We start from the raw sequence: 16078 nt of genomic DNA, 5'->3' as shown, positions 1-16078 counted from the left end.
CTACTTACTACTTTCCTCAAATGGAAAAGCTGTAACATTTACTGAGTATAAATCAGAAACTACCATCTACTAACTTTAAAAATTGACACACAAAGTCACCATGCAAGTAAATCCATCCAATTCTGGTGCAAAGTAAAGCAAAATATAATTATATCATGACCACATACGAGGACAATATAAATGCACCACAAACCAGCTCTTAACTATGCAGTTAGGATTCAAGGCCTGGCTCTACAGACAATCACATCAACTATTTATAACCACTATTTTAAAGAGGATAACTACATTAATCTTCTAAAGAATGGATGACAGGAATCAATATTCCTTAATTCTTTCCACTAAGCATGAATCCCAAATCAGAACAAAGAACAAGATATCTGGCCTATAATTTCTGTAAAATTTTATTACTACCACCATTTTAACTACTGGCAGCTTTTTACCAATAATCCATCTTTATTTTCAAAAGCTAGGTTATTACACTGTACATTATGGAAACTTTTTGAAATTTAAGAAATTTATACCAGCTGCTTTCTGATGGAAAGTCAGAACATAAAATACACTCGAAATTTTACATACAAACATATATACAAAATAATTATCCTGATAGTTTCTAATCAACTATAACTTCCATATACAGAAATTAAGTTTGAATAATTACGGTGTTGTGTGTACAGAATAGAACCTGCTCAAGTTAAAAAAACAAGCAACTCATTTGGGGCCTGGAATCCATTACCTTTGGCAATTTTCTGGGCTGTTTCTAAGATGGTGATTGCAGCAGGATAAGCTCGGCCACTTACAGCTGACATGAATGGGGTCATCCCTCTTGCATCCCTGAAGTGATAAAAATTATACATGAAAATATCATCAGTAACTTTTCCTTACTGACTGTAAAATACATGTCATGATAAAACAAAAACTAGTTACTTTTTAAAAATATTGTTTATTTTTACAGACAGGGGCAAGGAGGAAGAGAGGGAGAGAAGCATCAATGTGTGGGTTGCCTCTCATGGGCACCCCCACTGGGGACCTGGCCTGCAACCCAGGCATGTGCCCTGACTGGGAATTGATCCAGCAACCCTTTGGTTTGCAAGCTGGCACTCAATCCACTGAGCCACACCACCCAGAGCTAGTTACGTTTTGTTAAATAATGTTCCATCACTCAAAGAAAATCACTGGTGGTTATTTTCTATTCTCATTTTGTCTCATTTAAGGAGAAAAGCAACCTCTGTTGACTCCTTATCTCCCTAAACTACATTTTCCTTTAGTGACACCACAGACCAGCAAGGGCTCTGGAGTCAAACTCATACTTTTTAAATGTGGGGGCAGGAATGGGCTCTACTCACACAATTGTGATGAGGATTAAATAGTTACTTAAAAAGCTTTTAGCACGATGCTTATGAAATAACATGTACTCAATAAATGTTACATTATGCATGTTCTTCTCTTAAACACATACCTTCAATAATCTTTACAAAATCTCTAATCCCTCCTGGAATTTCCAAGGAGGGATTCCAACCCCACCCATCTGTGCTGCCCTCTCTCATCCACCACAGCAACTACCACTTCTATGAGGTCAGTACCAACATCTATACTTGCTTACTTGATAAATCTACTTGGGATTTCCCAGGGCTCCCTCACATTCAAGACACCTAACCACTAATGTCATCTTTCTCCACAAATCTGCTCTCTTCCTGACATCTCTATGCCAGCCACCAATATCACTGTAACTACGACGAAAAACGGATTCTTATGAAATCTTCCTTCTAAACCAATTTTTTTACTTTGTATCTATCTTTTCCATTTCAACAACTCATTGGTTCAGTTTATTGTAAGTAGGCATACGAAACATAGCCTCAACTCCAGTCTCTAGTCTTGGCTAGTTTAATCCTTTTTTCATATCAGCATCACATTGTTATCCTTATAACCCCACTTTGATACTACTACAGTCTAAACAAAGTCATTATTCAGGAGATTCAAACCCAAAGAATAGAGGCTGAAGTGGTGGCTTTAATCTAACTTTTCAGATTCACTGGCTAGTGTTCTCCTCTGACCATCCACTTTCAATTAGATGAATTACCATTTCTTAAAATATTTACACTTCTCCATTTCTGTACTGTTGCTCATTCTCCTCCCTATCCATTCCTCGTGGTCCTACTCCAACTTCATCTTCATCAAGCTACCTACTACAGAATAAACACACTTCTCCCTTCTGTTTACTCCAAAATACATGTGTGTCCCTCCTACCCCAAATTAACATCTCAGCTCTAGAAGCAAGAGACAGACCAGGGCTGGGATTCCAGCTGTGCCACTCACTAGTTTTATGACCCTGGGCAAATTAAGTAACCTCTGTATTTTCCAATGTAAAATGGGGATAATATCACCTATTCCAGACTGTTATTGGTAGAATTAAAAGAGTTAATACAAGTAGAGTTTGTATTAATGGTTCATTGTTATTAAAATGTTTATTGTTAAGAATTTGTAAAGAAAGTAAATAATCATGCTGAAAGCAGGGATACAACCTATTAATGCTTAATGAGCACATACCACAGAATACTTATTCAAAAACTCACAAGTCACAATGCACTCTACAAGCAAAAAACATTTCCGAAGAAACCATCAGAACCACCTGCACAGTTTTAAAACACAGGCTCCAGGTCCCATCCCAGACCTACAGAGTCAGGTTCCTGGTGTAGAGCTTGGGGGAGAATCTGTATAATTCTTAAAGTTCCCCAGGTGACAGTGATGGAACTAATTTGTGGATTCACATTTGAGAATAAAACACTGTGATCTTTCTAACATATACATACACACTCAGATCAAACTAGCCTAAAATCATTTTGTATTTATGTGGTATGCACTATATTTTATGGAGAAGGCATTTTTAACTGAAGAGAGCATAGTAACAGAGGAAATACAATGCTGGATTCTGATAAATTGTTTTGAATTCACATAAGGTAATTGTTGTCATACACTGTAAGAAGATCAACTTAACTTAAAAAGAGCTAAGCTAAATCATCTTATCAAAAGCACATTAAACCTCTTACTTGGCAGAGAGGAGCTCCCGAAGATACGGCTGCAGAACAACACTGTCACACAACAACTTTAATATGAAATGAGCATTGGCCTTTCGATCCTTGGATTCTACTACAGATGGCTCTGTGGAAGGACCTGTAATCAAGCAAAGCCATTTGGTAACAAAACAAGTGTAAACAAGACAGAATAAAAGAGTATCTGAAATAACATACTAAATCTATTAAATAAACCACCAGAAAAACATCTAGTATTAGTAATAAATTAATAACTTCATGAAAGAATTTTAACATATTTTACAAGTGTCAACTGATGAAATGTATGTACATGTACACCAAAATCTCACTGACATATGAAAGATAATTCAGAAAATTAGATGCTTTTCAAGCCAAGGAGAGTCACCTTCAGATAAAGTGTGGATCTGTGACACTTATTTCCGAAGGGAGTTCTTTTATTTTCCAAATGCCTAACTAAGCAAACAAAACACAAGAGAGTCTCACCTGGAATGGTGGAGGTGCTTGGTCCTTGGCCGGTGCCAGTGGCTGCTGTGGTAAGAGATCCCACAGCAGGGGCCAGGATAAAATCAATGTCACCATCTTTCAGTAAACAGAACAGCAGGATGTATATCATTACAGGCAACACAGCCCTAACACGCTCTTTTAACTGGCCTTAAGGCTCTTCTGCACAAGCCAAATGACAAATCGGACAGAGGTTTAAGTGTGCACTTCTTTCCCTAACTATAGAGAAGGAATCTCCTGGGTAAATTTACTGACTTATCTCGACACATCACTAGGTAGCTCCTTACCAGTATGGAAACATTTCAATAGAAGATACCTGACAAGAGTTTCTAGAATTTTAATTTTTAAATTACAAATCCCTTAAACCAAATCTTTATAATTCACTGTAATACATATTAGGCTACTTTAAAATATTTCACATTTGTCAATATTCCATTAAATGCTCAATATCTTTTCTTTCATAACCTTGTCTTTTGGTTAAAAATTAAATAAAATTAACACCTTACCAGGATCCATTGCGGGAGGGTCAGGAACCCAGCTAGGGGGCGCTATCGGGGGTGAGACTGGATCCTGATGGTCACTGGACGAGGCTCCAGCTTCGTGTCTACCCAAACCAGCAGCTCTCAATGACCGTCTCATCATTTCCCGAAGTCTCAAACTAGAAGAACGCGGACAAAACCAAAACTCACTACCGTGACCAAATGTAATGAAAAAGGTGCACAGAACTTCTCATCTGAGATCAAAGTTTGTTCTACAAGCAAATAGTCCAGGCAAGGGCAGTGAAGTACAAATGCCAATTCTGGAAGCACAGAATAAGTCAGTAAGGAATAAAAATCAAACTGAGGGCTCCTAGTACCCAGTTCAGCACTAAAGCCACTGTATTAAGCTCCCACACAAACTTAAGCACAGGGAACAAAAGTTGTGATGAAGTTTAGAAAATAATCTTTCATACAGTTAAGACAAATGACAGCTGAATATTAAAACAAAAAGTTTTTCTGTCCTCTTTATAATCAGTAAGAATTAAGTTTAGTAATAGACATCAGCGAACAAACTGATTAGCACAAAACTAGCAGAGACTGATTTAGCCCACTAAGTCCCTTTTCTATGATCTCAAAAGCAACTGAACTAATATCCACAGAGTAAGTAGTTTCAAAACGAAGACCAATTTTGATTTATTTCTATACGAAAAGTTTTTTTAACAGTACACGTTGCATCCCAAGTAAATTAATGAAGGAAAATGGAGCTTGCAATATGTGTTGTTAGATTAATATCTGGGCATAATATTTTTCTCCTGCTATTAAAAAAATACTGCACAGGTGTGCACATCACTAAAAGAAAAAGAAATATTCATAAACATAGACCTCGTTAGGGGAACTGGTAACTACCTACACAAAAATCTATGCCTCTAAGTAACAGCTTACAAAAGCTACAAAATTAATACATTCAAAATTAACAGTGATTAAAAGAGTACACATGAGACTAATCCCTTCAACTCAGACACAATTTTAGAGCTTCTAAATGAATAAAGAGTAAAAATTCAATTTTAAGGGCCAGGCAACACATAAGGGATTCCATTCTTCCTTTGGAGTTTAATCCCCAAAACATGACATTTCTGATGTAAAAAACCTAACACCTTACCAGATGAGTATTATTATGTCTACAAATAAGTAACTTAGATTTTTATTAATATTTGAATCTCTAATCATGATTATTTAATCTGAGAGTAATTGTGTTTTTCCACAGTAACATGTTTTCAATTTTAAAAGGAAATTTCTATTTAAAGCATTTACAAAAATTTCATTTAGAGGCTACTTTCAAGAACATGTCTATTTTATAAGGCTTTTGCATAATGATGTACCTCTGGAAACAGAAACATTCTTTGGAAGACTTTGCTGTAAATTTTAGTGTCTCAAATAATATTTTAATTATAGTATTCACTGTGTAAAAATACCTATTTTTATGTTAGCAATGTCTTCTCTCTTCCAATTTAGAAATCTGAGTTTAAGAGTTTTAAAATGTGGAGGGGAGCAGGTCACAGTGATTATTTTAGCTGAAGTCACATTTCTGTCCAAAGAGGTCACCCACAGAGAAGGCAGGCTCCTTACCAGCAACAGAACACCCCAGGGTGACTGTCCACACTGTGAGGCTCCTATGCAATTTCGATTAGGCTCAACACAGACCCTGAGCATCCTGAATGTGTCTTACTCAACCACACACAGAGAGGAAAAAAAAGTCAGCTACAATTGGGAGGAACTGCAAGTAACCTGAAAATAAATGCATGTTTGGGGCTCATCAAGAAGGCTCACACCAAGTTCACAAACTCTACGCCTTCTGGGCCCAGGGGATAAATTAGCAGAGGAAAGGGCAGTCAGGTGTAAGAAGTAGGAAATAATGGCAAACTAGCAGTGCGCATGTTCATCTAAACAGATTCAAATTTTAAAGAAAAAAAACTTAACATTGCACAGGCCAAACGAAATATATGTGAGCTACTCTCCAAAACCTCTAGCTTAGAGTAGCTTAAGAATAAGTGAAGGTAAATGGAGACCATAGTCTCATCTTGAACTTGCAAACTCCCAACTTTGTTGTTGTAGTGTAGTCAATTCAATATTAAATGAGGGGACCATTCCTTGTCATTAGAAAAAGTTGTCCTTAACCTCTTTTCTTCATTAGGTCTTGGAAACATTTTTAAGTACAATGCCCAGCTCCTCATATAGATTCTTTAAAAACAAAAACAAAAAAACAAAAAAAAGGAAATTATTCTTCAAGATGTTGTACACAATTCATGAAGATTCACCTGTATCCCCAGTGGCTGAGGACAGTACTGAGGAGATACCACCTTGGCTGCTAAGGTTCAGAGTTTTGACATTTCTTCATATAGGCTTGCCTGGAAGTCATCGTATTTTCTGACAATATGGAAGAATTCAAGGATGATGTAATTTCCTCTTTGTAAGCACGTTATATCCATGCTACAGAAGCCTTAGAATCCAGTCATGTTCAAACATACCACTGTGACAAAAAAGCGAAGGTCATGTGTCTTCCAGATTAACAATCTCTAGAGTACATACACCTGCAATCAGATGCATCAATCAAGCTTTCCACTAAATCTGCCTTTTGTACTCAGGAACTATTGAGTCACATAACAAAACTTCTGAGTCAAATCATCATTTGAAGGCATTTAACAGTACTCCAGTCAACATTGAAATCGCATCAGTTTTGAGCTTAACAGCTCATGAATCCCAGCCTGCATACTCATCAAGGGGCATCGCCTAGAAAATCCATTGTGGGCTAGAGGAGGGTTTCACTTCAGTGAAGCAGAGTCTGTGGACTTCCTACTGCCCGGCGTGGATAATAAGACTCCTGTGCTTTCATCTGTTCAATCGGCAGCCCTGAGTTTGAACTGGGTAAGAGCACTGCAGTGAAATCTTCAGCAAATGCCTCAAAGGAGCTTACTCTGCAAATTATTTCTGTGAGCAACACATCACCCACTCTTGAAGCTCCTTTTAGTCTTTGCCTTCAAAATAATCCTTATATGAAAAAAGATGCCGGCAGCACTGGCATTGGACCAACCATATCAGAGTCCAACTTGATCTGCACCTGTATTCTCCCTGGGGAAATGAAATACCTGAAATAATTCAGACACTAATTTCTTCATGAAGCATTTAAGTTGCTCCCCATTTTTAATCAAATACTTTGTCTGCTTAAGTGTAATCCTAAACAAGTAAGCTGGTCACATTTTTTTCCACTTTCTACAGTCTATATAATGTTTTTGTACTGTTTTAAATTATAATTTGGTCACCCAAAGAATAGTGTTTGACAAATCTCACCTCAGGATGTTTTTGAACCTGGGAAGCTATAAACCTGTTACATTTCTAGAGGAATCATTTTTAAGGGGAAAGTTGAATATGGAACAGAAAACAGGCAAAAAACCCTCTCCACTCAGGGTAGACTGTCCAACTATCACATCGGCACAGTGAGCAGTGCTCCCGTTCACAATCTGTCAAGTATCCACAAATTCTGGCTGTCAGCTCTAATATACGTGTGCTTTTCTTCAGGAGAACAACTATATCCTGAATTCTCTGTATTTGTCACCTATTCAAACACCTAGTAATTTTTAACGTGTTATTTAGCTTTGTCTATCCCAAAACTCAGAAAGCCTGAAAATCGGTAATACCAAATATCCGTAAGACACACCAGCCTTTCACTGCCTCCCAGGTCAAGACATCTGAGAAACTGACCTAAATAAGCTATTTGAAAATAAAAGGTTGAGGTTCTTTCAATTACTGTTATTAGTTGTTCTCCAACTAAAGAAAATAACTTCCTAGGAAACAAAAATGACCAATTTAAACCACATTCAAAGACTCAAATTTGAACTACTTGTTTAAATCATCACAAATTTCTGAAACATCCTAAGCCCTACTGTTGTTCTACGCTTAAATTCTGAATACATATTACCAGGTGTTTTTCCCAGGATGCTACTGGGAGGAACAAAAACGAAATGAAGGACCCATCAATAGGTAAAAAATACATTTTTTTTTCCCTGCACTTGGATTTTCTTCCGCCATTTAAGCTCTCCTGGTAAAAATCACATTACCTTCGGCTACTCGATGATCCGGCCCGATTACCCGGGCCGTTACTTGAAACAACTGATATTGCATTTGCAATGGCCTCAACAGCAGAGAGCCTTTCAGCAAATGTGTTTCTTTCAGAGCGCTCTGCTTCTGAAACATAAGAGAAAAAATTAGGATCAACTTCAAAAGTAGCTAAGAGATCAGGCCTGTACGGGCCACTGAGTGCGAACTGCTATATATTTTAGTGCCCTGATTAACACACTAGAAATGACTAGTATCTTAAATGTTCCTCCCCAGAATGAACACTTAAGCTAGACTGAACTATGAACTTTAATATATGGATTATTTCTTTATTCTGCCTTATGTTTCAATCCCAAAACAATGATTACGTCATCCAAAAAGATCAAAACTTCGGTTATTCGTAAGTAGAATAAAATATAGCTCTCACTACCAAGGAGGGAAAAGATCCACGTATCAGTACCTCAGTCTTTGTTTATATACTACTCACTCAAACCACTATTCAAAAATGTGGCTACTAGAATATTACTGGCATGAATTCAAAAATAAGAACATTAAAATTACACAGCTGCACTTTAGGTTTTCAGTTTCCCCCTTCATTCAGCAATTAAAAACCTGAAGCAAAAACCCTTGTTTACTTTTCCAAAAACATCTAACAGCTCAGTAGGTTATTTTTCCCCTCTGCATTTTGAAAATTGGGATTAAGACTGCCTTCATATAACTTGCTTTCACTTGCTAAATAATTTTCATGGCAATAAAAATCGCCTACAATTATAAAATCAGTAAAGGCATTAATTATCACACAGAGAATTTGTATATATCATAGAGAATAGAACTCAAGACAACAAAACACATCAATAAAAATTTTACTTGCTTATGTCATATACTCATCCTAACAAGAGGAAAGGAACTTTTACCTTCTATAAAACTCCTAGATTTTCTGAAATAAAGTACCATAAGTTCTTCATAATTATTAACTTCTTTTCTTTAATCACTGTTACACTTTCAAAATTGTCTAAAACTCCTAAACACTTCAATTATACTTTTTAACCTCACCCTCTTCTTCTTTAGTCTCCTTATTGCTGGTTGGAAAGCACACTGATACACAAGCATGCAAAATATTTCGATTTCCATCACAGCGGTGGCTGATGAATGTCTGTAGCACCTGTAGGTTCTGCTCCAAGACAACTGCTTGCTCAAGGTTCATAAGATACTGTCGACAGGCCTCATAGTCACAGCGGAGGATGTGCTGCATTAAGGTCTGTTTCTGTGCACAAATTACGGAAAATATCTTCAATAAACTTGAATAACATTACACACATCAAAAATTTCTTGTGGCTAACAAAATAATGCAATAAGCTCTGCAAATAAGGACAATTTCAGGTAGCCTGGCAAAAGGAGCTGAACTTAAGGGTACCCTTTAAGTAGAGTACACAAATGACAGGAATGGAAAACAATGGGTACATTTTCAGTTTTTGCAACTAACTTGACTCAGGCTGTCGCAGGAAAGCACCGATGTGCAATGCACAGCAGAACGGCAGTAGCTGGAGTTGGCCTGCAGGCTGTATTGTGCCAACCCCTGGTTCACATCGTACACAGGGTGGGGCAAAAGTCCTGGTTTACAGCAGTGAGGGTGCAAAACACAGCCCGTTCTTCTATTATTATTTGTTATTTACTGCATTATTTTCCATGTGAACAACTGTAGATCTACTTTGCCCTACCCTATATATATAGCAACTACCAAAATAGAACCCTAATTAATACTGTTAACCAATTAAGGGAAAGGTATACCTTTCACTTCAAGCCTACTCACACCCTCTTAAAAGTGCACCACACTGTGGTACCTAAAAACCAAAACCTTCAACTTCCCAGAAATCATGACACAAGTAACCCCCCCAAAGGCAACGATGAAATGTACTTCATTATCAAAGACATGGTACTGCTGATAACACATAGAATGTATCACTCATTACCCGAGAAACAGCCTGCTCTAGACTGAACACTTGCGTCCCCACCCGCTTCTCAAAGTTCAAATGCTGAAAATCGAAATGCTCCAACCCAACGTGACGGTGTTTGGAGTTAGGACCCTTGGGAGGTGATTAGGTCACCAGGGGGAGCCCTCATGAGTGGGGGTAACACACTTAAAAAAACCTGCAGGAACCAGAATTCCGTCCTCCCACCACGTAAGGGTAAAGCAGGCCTTCACTGTACGCCAAGTCTGCCCATGCCTTAATCTCGGGCTTTCAGCCTCCAGAAATGTGAGAAATAAATTTCTGTTGTTTGTAAGACAACAGAATGACCACAGCAAGAAGATACCGAAGAGTTTAAATGAACTTCTTTCAGAATGTAAAACTATGGTTATGGGTTATTTAACGGAATGAATATAAAGCATTCATTTTGGACCATGAGTAATACTGTTCATTTTAACTAGAATTGGAAACTGCTGGGAGAAAGCAGGTGGGGAAACAATGCGTGCAAATACAAAGGGGAGAGAAAAGAAAGATGCAGCTGAACAACTTGCCCCCTCCCCCCTCCCTGCCCCCAACCTCATGAGAGTCCAGGATGGGGGTGGTAGACAAAAGAAAATACAGCCAGAAACTGTGTTCAGGACCTGCCACATGTGAGATGGACCATTCTGCATGTGGAACTACGACTCTAGGGTGACCCCGTAAACTGCAATCCCCGATTCAAGAGTACGAGGCGGGCTACATACGACTAACCTCGCCAAAGTCAAGTGACATACGTGCATTAATCAGCGTGCTGATATGGAAGTATGTCCAAGTCTGTCTAAAGAATAAGAAGAACAGTACTTTTAAAGGTAATGAGAATCAGGATATTCGGCTACGCACTGCTGTGATACAGTGTATCTTCAAGCAATTTTGCCAGGAGCAGCTACTCTTCAAGGAACTTTCCATCGCCAACCTGCTAGACTGGACACAGGCTCTCAGAACTGAGAGTATCAGTACCACACTTACTCTGTTACAAGCAAAAAATTTTATTCTACATCACTATGTGTTGTAGTTGTCACTTACTCTTATAGCAAAAGGCAAGGAGAGTTCACTAAAAATAATTCTTGCAAGTCTACTATGCACCAAGCCCTAGTCACTGAGGTACAAAGATAAATGACACACTTTATCCCCTAGACATGGGATGAGGACACATTTTATCTTTACCCTTGAGATGCTGACAAAGTGCAGGGGTCACAGAATCAAATGCCTACAGAAGTATTTAAAGTAATATAAATGAGTGGAGGCAGCTGGGTGTAAAAAAGATAACACAACCTGTATAATAAATAAATGACAACAACATTTATACTCAGAGCAATTCCAAGCAGTCGGAACTGCCAGGAACTCCAGAGACCAAGACCATACTCATCCCGGTTTTCGGTCTCTCGTGCAGGTTCCTCACTGTCTTCCTGGCATTTAAGTGCTGGTACTCCTCTCCTGGCTGAGTCCTTAGACCTTTTGTCCTTAAGCTGGGTAATATCATTCATCATTATTCGTTTAACTACCAAAGATATAGTGACAACTCCTAAGTATATTCCTGTAGCTTGGTCCCCTCTCTCTTCCGGTCTTTGGACTTCCGCCCCGAACTCTACGCACCATCTCCTCCTGGATATCTGACAGGCACCTTAAATCTAACACGTCCAAAACCAAACTCCTGATGGCACACCCCACCCCTGAACCAGGCTTCGTCTTGTCCGTAAGTGGCAGTTTCACTTTCCTGAAACCGTCTGCCCTCCTGCTTCCTCTGACACCCTATATTTAGCCATAAGCAAATCCTGTTGGCTCTACCTTAAAACACATGTAAGCACACCCAAAATCTCATCACTTCTCACTCATAACTGTACCTCCTGGGCAAAGCTACCACTGCCTCCCACCTAGATTACTTTAATAGCCTCCTACCTATCTCCCTACTTCCCTCCTGTCCCCTCAGCATGTAGCCATGATCCTCTCGAAGTCAACTCAGGTCAACCTCTGCTCAAACTGCTCAGTAACTTCCGGTGGTATTACCTCAGCAGCATGTTATCTCTGACAAAGACCTGGACAGCAGCATATCAACTCACAACAACTCCACCTCCCTCTTCCCATCTGTTCCCCCTTCCATGTTTCCTCCCCACATCAGCCACACTCACATCAGAAGCTTTCAAACTTTACGGTGCCCACTTTCTTCGCAGCTCTCAAATCTACCCACTCTTCCTCATTTCCGAGGGTTCGAGCTTACTTTGTTTCTCACCTAGACAGGTATATTAGCTTTTTCATCTGTCTCTGAACTTCTGTTCTCTGTCCACTGCTAGTCTTCCCTGTGAAAGCCAGCTCAAATTCCTTCTCCTAGCTTTCAGGGGAACTCCCACAACCCTTAGTAGTTATTAGCACATGAGACATCTAGTGCCTTTCTCCAGACTTACCAGTGCCACTCACGAATATCTATGAGCCCCGCCTTCTGGTTCTATCAAAAGAAGGTACACATTCTCCCATGCCTTAGATAACATGGCCCACCTTTGCTGTGTGTCCAGGAGACTCCTATCTGATTACTCAGCTCTGTGCAGGGCACTGCCTCCTCAGAGAAGCCTTCTCTACAATCACAGTGTCTGTCCCCATACTGTGCATGCCTTCCTCAAACACCTGAATGACGTGTAATCATTGATTCACTTATCTCTCTCATCCTAATAGACTATTAGCTACTGCAGGGAAGGGACAATGAATGATTGATCTATCAACTGGACTCATCAGTGGACTCTTGTGAATTCAAATACCAAGTAGTTTCAAAAGTCACATTACCTCTACGGCCATGATGATTATAGCAGCTTTCTTTTTGATTGTTGAATTGGCAGGAAGATTTATTAAAGAATGTACACCCATTCCAAGGCTACTAATAGGTGGAAGATCGAGCCAATCAGGATCCCTTATTCCTCCCATACAATCTTTGGCCATTGGGTAGATAGTACCATTTCCATCTCGAAGAATAATAGGAGATTCCTATAAACAGAGAGGAAATCATAAAATTTGCTTACCAATCAAAACTGCATCTCTGATTTTTACAATAGTTACATTTTATTTTTAATTGGTTTTTTATATATATAAATACATATATATATTAGTAATAATGACCGAGTAAAAAAATTAATATTCAAATGTGCTGAAAATTCTAAATCCCTCAACAGTTAGTTAATAATAAGCAAACCAGAACCATTCACTTCACAAAAATGACAATATTCTCATATCACTTTTCAAAAGCAAACAACACCTCTGTACCTGTCCAGCAGTGAAAACGGCAACATTCCTCTCATTCTGACCAAGGAAAGCAATGCTGCTTGTAGGGAAATTATTCTCCTGTTCTGCTTTTCCTGTAGCGAGATCAAAGATACAGTACCGTACCCAATTTCCAGTCTTCAAAACAGCATGCACACCTTCAGAAACATATAAAAATAAATTATTGTATGTCTTTAGTACTCTCTTATAAATATTACCAAATTTTGACTTCTCTGGCCACATTTGTAAATCAATTCCAACAGATACATGTTATTGTTACATTACACACAGAGAACAGAAACTGTCAAATGCCTCAAACCACTTTAACCTGTCATTTACTGTATGAGTGCTGAGGAGACAGGAGTATGGCAGTTGAAAAACTTAAAGAATCTTTACCTTTAGAATCTACATTCACTGCTAATATTTCTGTTTTCTCGGGTATGCAGAGCTTTTTAGGAGTCCTTTGGAAACAGTCAGGAACTTTCGGTGTTCCACCAGTTTTGACAACCTGAACGACACACAAGGAATTTTGCTCTCAAATTCCATAACATCCTCAAGGAGTCAGTCCCAAGACCCTCCCACCAGGTGAGTCCTCTACACTCACCTGCAGCTCATCAATTCTCAGTAACCTACAGTCCTGCAGGAGAGAAGAGGGGTCCGCATCTGAACCAGAGCTGCTCTGACAGTTTGTATTACTGGACGTTCCTGGGAATTTGACAGCAACATAGGCACCATCCACTTTGAGCACCTAGAAATACACGGAGGTAAATACGTCAAATATTCGTAATGTATGTGAAGTCAATATGTAAATGGTTTTCACTGAATTAATTTAACATTGAGAAATTTAATTCTCCATGAGTATTTCTTCAATCATCACCCATTTATCAAATTAACATGAACAGACCCACCAAAACTTTGTTGTTGTTATCTATTATTCAAGGCTTATTTTCTAGAGAAAAACTATCCCCCAGAGCCAGTGATTATGGACTGTGGATGTTTAGCAATCAACTGAAAAAATTAAGTGTAATACTTAAAATCCTCACATCATCCCTCTTTAATAGGTTAGAGCCCAGCTACGCAAAAGAAAACTTTGCAATAATGCTAACATTCCCTACTCACATGGTCCAATATAATGGCCATTAGCAGGCTGAAAAGGAGCTGATGTGACTGAAGAGCTGGCTTTTATGTTACTGAATTTTACTAAAATTAATTAGCCACATATACGGTTAGGAGCTACCACACTGGACAACAGAAGTATACAATACAATCAATAATTGTACCCAATATAATACAATCAATACAATATAATCAATAATTGTATTGTATACCATTACAATTGCTCAGAATACCTGAGTCCCACCTCTGTTACCTACTGCTTTTGATTTTGAGCCAAAAGAATATACCTGCCCAAAGACTACAGCCCCACTTTGACAATCAAGTGTAACAGAATATGAAAAAGATCTTTGTTAAGTGCGTGTAGTATGTCTACTCTTTCTTTTAAGTACAAATGAAAGACCATCACATTTCAGAAATTAATGAGCAACCAAGAAAACCTTTACTTTGCAGATATTCTACAACTACAGATCCATTTTGGTTTTAGGTGTTATGTGGACAGAAAGGTGAAATAATGACATCCCAGCTGACACAGTCTACTAGCTGGGTTTCCTAGACAGTAAGATGTTCTCCACAAAGCCGGGAAGAGAAAGTCCAAGGTGACTTAGAGTAATGAGATGTTTAAATGCTATGGAAGATGACCTCCCTTCCAACTGTCTCATAGTTCCAAAGAATGGACTATATCAAGAAGTAATGTATCTCCTCACAGCTTTTTTGCAAATCTAAAATTATTCCAAAATAGCATTTAAAAAAAAAAAACCAACATAGCAAAAATGTTCCAAGAGGAATAATAATCACCTGTTCATCTGTCATACAGAGGGAATACCTGCACCAGATTAAAGGATGGCACTTACAGAGTCATGGAGGGTGAGAGACAAAGCAGCTCTGAAGGAGCTGACGGACACTCACCAGCCATAAATCTGGGACAGCCAATACCATTACAGTTCTCTTACAGATTAACACTTAGATGTTCTGAACACACCTTGCCAACGGGAACATTCTTAACATCTTCCACAAAAACGACTTCCCGAAGAGACCACTGCTCTTCGTTCACCTTCTCCTCCTCTTTGGGGGCCGGAGTGGACCGCCGTCGTTCTTAGACAACAACAGAAGGGTGAGTGCCGAAAAGAGAGTGCAAAAAAGACTTTACAGATTTCATCTAGACACATGAAAACTCACTGTCGAGGGATACGTAGTCGAGATAGCTAAGTAAAAATCTGGTGGACTGCTGCTTTATAAACTGAGGTCTTATGACCAACTTTCACTTACTCAGGAATGAATTCAGAGTGAAAACTAGCCTCATCTGTTCTGCGTCTAAAAAGACTGACACTACTACAACCAGCTGCAAGGAACAAGTACCAAACAGACTTAGGACCCCTCAAAACTAGGGCTGAGCAAGGTTTTAAAAAAAAGGTGTGTAGAGCTGTTTTTAAAACGATCACACAGCTATTAAAGTCTAACTTTCAATGTCAACTGCAGAGCAACTACACTGTAAAACAAATTTATTTTGAGCAACTTTAAAAACACTCTTGAAATCTAAAATGCAGCAGTAAGTCCAGGTTTATAAATTTTACAAATT

At 38.7% G+C, this 16078-nt stretch overlaps 1 protein-coding gene across 8 annotated transcripts in view; it reads right to left on the bottom strand.

Moving 5' to 3' along the window:
* The window catches only part of UBR5 (ubiquitin protein ligase E3 component n-recognin 5), a 121094-nt gene that overhangs the window by 38543 nt on the left and 66473 nt on the right, over positions 1 to 16078 (bottom strand). For 6 of the 8 annotated variants that reach the window (XM_037133342.2, XM_037133345.2, XM_037133344.2 and 3 more), the window contains exons 16-26: positions 15482 to 15594; positions 13991 to 14134; positions 13783 to 13894; positions 13390 to 13544; positions 12916 to 13113; positions 9191 to 9401; positions 8140 to 8266; positions 4055 to 4206; positions 3531 to 3626; positions 3045 to 3168; positions 734 to 831 (exon numbers count right to left, since the gene is read on the bottom strand). In XM_037133342.2, the coding sequence (XP_036989237.2) occupies positions 734 to 831; positions 3045 to 3168; positions 3531 to 3626; positions 4055 to 4206; positions 8140 to 8266; positions 9191 to 9401; positions 12916 to 13113; positions 13390 to 13544; positions 13783 to 13894; positions 13991 to 14134; positions 15482 to 15594 (1530 nt within the window). The remainder of the gene's footprint in view (positions 1 to 733; positions 832 to 3044; positions 3169 to 3530; positions 3627 to 4054; positions 4207 to 8139; positions 8267 to 9190; positions 9402 to 12915; positions 13114 to 13389; positions 13545 to 13782; positions 13895 to 13990; positions 14135 to 15481; positions 15595 to 16078) is intronic. The other 2 variants (XM_037133348.2, XM_037133343.2) reach the window with 2 other exon arrangements.

Source organism: Artibeus jamaicensis, unplaced genomic scaffold (assembly GCF_021234435.1).
Source record: "Artibeus jamaicensis isolate MK-2021 breed Jamaican fruit bat unplaced genomic scaffold, CSHL_Jam_final scaffold_916, whole genome shotgun sequence".
Classification (NCBI taxonomy): Eukaryota; Metazoa; Chordata; class Mammalia; order Chiroptera; family Phyllostomidae; genus Artibeus; species Artibeus jamaicensis.
The sequence above is the reverse complement of the archived record's forward strand: the minus strand, read 5'-3'. Positions and strand labels throughout refer to the sequence as shown.